The sequence below is a fragment of the Nanorana parkeri genome, unplaced genomic scaffold (genome assembly GCF_000935625.1).
Source record: "Nanorana parkeri isolate BGI_ZX_2015 unplaced genomic scaffold, ASM93562v1 scaffold1704, whole genome shotgun sequence".
Classification (NCBI taxonomy): Eukaryota; Metazoa; Chordata; class Amphibia; order Anura; family Dicroglossidae; genus Nanorana; species Nanorana parkeri.
In genome coordinates this window covers 280,244-286,243 of record NW_017307972.1, presented here as the reverse complement: position 1 = coordinate 286,243, position 6,000 = coordinate 280,244, and the positions used below count along the sequence as shown (strand labels likewise).

The following is a 6,000-nucleotide window of genomic DNA, read 5'->3' as shown; positions in this document are numbered from 1 at the left end:
TCATCTGGTCATCTGTCTGACAGCTAAAGCTTGGCCAAAATTGGGTCATGCAACAGAACAATGATCCTAAGTACACCAGCAAATCTACAACAGAATGGCTGAAAAAGAAAAGGATCAGGCGGTTGCAATGGCCTGATTGAAGTCCTGTGACAGGACCTTACAAGAGCTGTGCATAAACAAATGCCTGCACCCTCAATTAACTGAAGCCAGCTCCAAGCTCGCTCCTGGGATGGACTGCAATCTCACATTTACTAATAAGTATTGAAATTATAGTCCATTATGGGAATGAGCCCGGATTGGTGGCTACTTTACAACACATAGGGGTCATAGGGAAAAAAAATGTAGCCACCCTCCAAAAGAAGGACAGTGTCAGCACAAATTCAGAGATGATTTAAGGGTCTACAGCCGAGTGATACACAAATAAGCTACATTTTAGTTAATAGTTAAGGTACTTATGGCCAAATCTTTATAGTAAATATAGACATGGCTAGTAAATATTATTGCCACCTTTTCTGGAAAGACTGGTGGCCTTCCTGTCAATCATTTCACTGTAAGGAAAATAATCTACAAGGGGTGCAGATTTCATTATGCAAGACATGCACATGAGGTTAGGAAAAAGAATATTCCTTTTGACCTTTGAATACAAACGTCTACCACATCATATTGTTTGCCAGATTCCTGTTGCATGCAATAAAGATCATCGCGGATGCAAAGTATTTGGTGAGTAACTTCATCTGATGAAGATTGTCTGCGGTGATTGTATCTGCTACATACAGGCCTGATATATAGGTCTCAGGAAGGGAGAAGCCGCTATTTCAACAATTGGAGTCAGAATAACCTCATAAAAACAGAAAAGGATGGTGGTGAAAATGTTATGGTTTGGGGTTGCTTTGCTGCCAGCTTGCAGTTATAGAGTCAACTATGATATCTGAATTATGTAGAAAGTATGCTTGATGAAAAGGTGAGGCCATATTTCCAAAACCTACCAAGGAATAACTCAAAAAGAACAAATGGAGGGTTATAGACTGGTGTAGTCAAATCCCTTATTTGAATTCCGATGAACTGTTGGGAGATTTGAAAGGGCAGTTAATACAAGGAGACTCACAAAAATCTTGTAACTGAAGGACTGTTGTAGTTAGTCAGAGACTGCTGGGCAGTTATACAAAATGCATTCAAGAAGTAATTTCTGCCAAAAGGGGCAATACCAGTGTCTGAGGCTTACTTTGTACATAATACATAACTATGTCTATTACATTTTTTGTTGAATACATTATTAAAATGGTAAATTTTCCTTGTGATTTTATTCAAGTAAATTGACGTTATCTGTGCGCATTGTTTGAGTGAAGACCTAATGTTTGTCTGGTCAAATATGTGCAGGGTATACCAGCAACAGGCTCAGGTTTTATTTAACCATGTCCAATATTTAGCCCTGTGTGTCCAAACAGTTTTCTCTGCAACCTCTCTCACCTTTATGTACCCCAGGTCTGTCTGTCTGCATTGCCTTATACTACAGTCAGCCAAAAATACCTAACCACCTGCTTAGGTAACTATATGCTGAGGAACTATTATGCTTCTGAATATGGGGGCACATAGGTTGCTAATTGTTGAAGCCCATTTGCTATAAAACGTACCCCTCAGACTGATATATCTGTGTTATGCTGCTGCTGTGGGAGGGCTTTTCACAAACTACAACCCTTCAAAATACATCAATTTCTGCATTTGCCACAACTGATTGTGCACACAAACCTTTTTATTTCTGCTTTAAACCCATCGATCTGTTGAGACACCACTGTCCCCCAGTACTAAATTTCAGCATATTGTCTAAATATTTGTCTAAATTAATGTAAAGCATAGTAAGAAAAGTGTCAAATGCCATCCATAAGCTGTGGCCTCATCCAGATTTGGCCATAGCCTACACCATCAGCGATGTCCATTTTTTCCTGTATTCCCTCCCAATTATTGCAACCCCCCCCCCCCCCGCAAACAAAACATTTATATTGAAAGCGACAGGATCCTCCAAAACGACAAGCACCCTCATTAAATTTTCAACAATAACCTTTTTTCTTATTGGCCAGTGGTCCCGAGCTGGAAAGGGCTGAGAAGCAGAACATGCCGGGGTCATTAGCCACATCCAAAGGCTGATGACTTTATGGTCCCACTGCAAAGAACGTCTAAGCTCCTTACGCTGCCAAAAATTGTTCATCATAACGGAGCCAGGCCAGTCCACTGTAAACCCAATGGGCTTCCCCTGCAGAGTCCAAGTAAGTAAACATTGCGGAGCAGTGTTCTGGAGCCTTCTCTCTGATAATAGTAGAGGATGGCAAAGAGCTATACTCACCAGGCTGAGTAAGGAGGGACTCCTGAACAGGCGAACGTCCAGATCCATCCGAAACGGGAAGAAGGGCAGGAACTTCACGTAGGTCGCCTTTGTGCACCTTCCCCTCCGACCTGGAATCTTGCTGGATGAGGGAAGCAGCCGCAGAGCCATCCATGTCCCCACCTGGGGAGTGGCAACCAGCTGCATGCAAGGGAGCCTGGTCTCCAGGAGCAGCCCACTCCACACAGCTCCTCACACCAGCCACAGCAGAGGCCTGGAGGGCCGCATTCTAAGACTGGCCAGCAGTCAGGAGGACAGCAGGCAGCAGGACACATTTTCACTCTGGAATGGCCAGAGCCACCACGGGGAACACGAGCAAGAGGTAAGTGCTGGAAATTACTCCCGCTTGCATCCGTGCTATTCCCACAACGGACCCTCTCCCCTGGTAGCAGCATCACCACAGGGTGAGGCGGCATGCTCCAGAACCACAGATGGAGGAGGGAGGGAGGTCGTGGAGGAAGTAGCGAAGTACCCCCGCGGGTCCCGCTGAAGATGGGGATTCCTTCCAGCAGCACAGCCCGCACTAGCTTAGCTGGGGGTCCCAGACGAGGCTCCCAGGGCAGCTCTGGACCTGTGGATTGTTGGAGGCGCTGAGGCGCTCAGGAGGGTGGGCTCTCCTAGCATGTGGAGCCCGTGGCATGTGCAATGCTTGGGGCAATAAATCCCCTCATCCTTTCAAGCTGCTCCTGCAGCCATGGGAACCATTGGTGAAGGCTGCTGCCCAGATCTGGCCCAACATATCCCCTAATCCACTCATTTCATTCTTGTAGAGGACAGAAGATGCTGTTTCCACGCTGATGACCCTGCTTGCACTGGAACTGGAACTCCAATTTCTAGCCTTTCCTAGATCCTGTCATGCACTCCTTACACAGATGCCTCCGTCTGCTGCTCCAGGCCTGGCTGATCCTTCACAGCTACATTGTGTGCAGTGTCAACAATCTAGCATAGAAAGTATGGTACTGGCAGGATCACCAGGTGAAAACAAAAGGAAAGAAAATGAAAAAAGAAAGCCACCATATCTAAGGACTAAGTAAGTTGCAATATACATTTTTGTTTTTGAGTTGAGATGCAGGTTAAGATAACCATACACATATAATTATCTGCCAAATTAAGTTGTTAGACTTTGTTGCTGATAGCCACCTTAGAAATGGGGAGAAAGTAAATTCCTCATCTGGTCATCTGTCTGACAGCTAAAGCTTGGCCAAAATTGGGTCATGCAACAGAACAATGATCCTAAGTACACCAGCAAATCTACAACAGAATGGCTGAAAAAGAAAAGGATCAGGCGGTTGCAATGGCCTGATTGAAGTCCTGTGACAGGACCTTACAAGAGCTGTGCATAAACAAATGCCTGCACCCTCAATTAACTGAAGCCAGCTCCAAGCTCGCTCCTGGGATGGACTGCAATCTCACATTTACTAATAAGTATTGAAATTATAGTCCATTATGGGAATGAGCCCGGATTGGTGGCTACTTTACAACACATAGGGGTCATAGGGAAAAAAAATGTAGCCACCCTCCAAAAGAAGGACAGTGTCAGCACAAATTCAGAGATGATTTAAGGGTCTACAGCCGAGTGATACACAAATAAGCTACATTTTAGTTAATAGTTAAGGTACTTATGGCCAAATCTTTATAGTAAATATAGACATGGCTAGTAAATATTATTGCCACCTTTTCTGGAAAGACTGGTGGCCTTCCTGTCAATCATTTCACTGTAAGGAAAATAATCTACAAGGGGTGCAGATTTCATTATGCAAGACATGCACATGAGGTTAGGAAAAAGAATATTCCTTTTGACCTTTGAATACAAACGTCTACCACATCATATTGTTTGCCAGATTCCTGTTGCATGCAATAAAGATCATCGCGGATGCAAAGTATTTGGTGAGTAACTTCATCTGATGAAGATTGTCTGCGGTGATTGTATCTGCTACATACAGGCCTGATATATAGGTCTCAGGAAGGGAGAAGCCGCTATTTCAACAATTGGAGTCAGAATAACCTCATAAAAACAGAAAAGGATGGTGGTGAAAATGTTATGGTTTGGGGTTGCTTTGCTGCCAGCTTGCAGTTATAGAGTCAACTATGATATCTGAATTATGTAGAAAGTATGCTTGATGAAAAGGTGAGGCCATATTTCCAAAACCTACCAAGGAATAACTCAAAAAGAACAAATGGAGGGTTATAGACTGGTGTAGTCAAATCCCTTATTTGAATTCCGATGAACTGTTGGGAGATTTGAAAGGGCAGTTAATACAAGGAGACTCACAAAAATCTTGTAACTGAAGGACTGTTGTAGTTAGTCAGAGACTGCTGGGCAGTTATACAAAATGCATTCAAGAAGTAATTTCTGCCAAAAGGGGCAATACCAGTGTCTGAGGCTTACTTTGTACATAATACATAACTATGTCTATTACATTTTTTGTTGAATACATTATTAAAATGGTAAATTTTCCTTGTGATTTTATTCAAGTAAATTGACGTTATCTGTGCGCATTGTTTGAGTGAAGACCTAATGTTTGTCTGGTCAAATATGTGCAGGGTATACCAGCAACAGGCTCAGGTTTTATTTAACCATGTCCAATATTTAGCCCTGTGTGTCCAAACAGTTTTCTCTGCAACCTCTCTCACCTTTATGTACCCCAGGTCTGTCTGTCTGCATTGCCTTATACTACAGTCAGCCAAAAATACCTAACCACCTGCTTAGGTAACTATATGCTGAGGAACTATTATGCTTCTGAATATGGGGGCACATAGGTTGCTAATTGTTGAAGCCCATTTGCTATAAAACGTACCCCTCAGACTGATATATCTGTGTTATGCTGCTGCTGTGGGAGGGCTTTTCACAAACTACAACCCTTCAAAATACATCAATTTCTGCATTTGCCACAACTGATTGTGCACACAAACCTTTTTATTTCTGCTTTAAACCCATCGATCTGTTGAGACACCACTGTCCCCCAGTACTAAATTTCAGCATATTGTCTAAATATTTGTCTAAATTAATGTAAAGCATAGTAAGAAAAGTGTCAAATGCCATCCATAAGCTGTGGCCTCATCCAGATTTGGCCATAGCCTACACCATCAGCGATGTCCATTTTTTCCTGTATTCCCTCCCAATTATTTTGAAATGCTGGCAAGTATGGACATGGAGTAGCCATTTTGCAACCTTTATTATGTAGAGGAGATCTGACACTCAGCATGATACAGTGGACTCTGGACCACCATAAAAATGCTATAGTCACATTTTAAGTTCAATGCATTAAGCTACTCCACTAAACTTTATAAGGAGTACCTAATATTACCTGGCATTAGAGAACAGAAAAGTGCATCAATGGGCTTCAGTTTGTTAGTGCAATTCCAAGAAATGTTTGGCTCATTCCACAGCAGCTGCCCAAGAGGCATCACAGCATTTGAAAGAGGCTATGCATTAAAAAAAGTGCCCCATAACTAACAGCAGCATGGAAATGACCAAACTATAAGGGGAGGTGAGGGGGAGAAAGGCAGCATAATACTGTGTGTTATTCGTTAAAAGCAGGTATAGACTGTGTAGTAGGGTGGTGTTTATATGAAAGCTGGTTATAACCAACGAGTTCACACAGAGCCCTCTTCATGGAATA

At 42.9% G+C, this 6,000-nt stretch overlaps 1 protein-coding gene across 1 annotated transcript in view; it reads right to left on the bottom strand.

The window, feature by feature from the left end:
* Positions 1–3,241: 3,241 nt before the first annotated feature.
* Positions 3,242–6,000, bottom strand: part of LOC108799364 (serine/threonine-protein kinase WNK4-like) — a 51,389-nt gene continuing 48,630 nt past the window's right edge. Inside the window, exon 3 of the mRNA XM_018571227.1 lies at positions 3,242–3,316. Within this exon, the coding sequence (XP_018426729.1) occupies positions 3,242–3,316 (75 nt within the window). The remainder of the gene's footprint in view (positions 3,317–6,000) is intronic.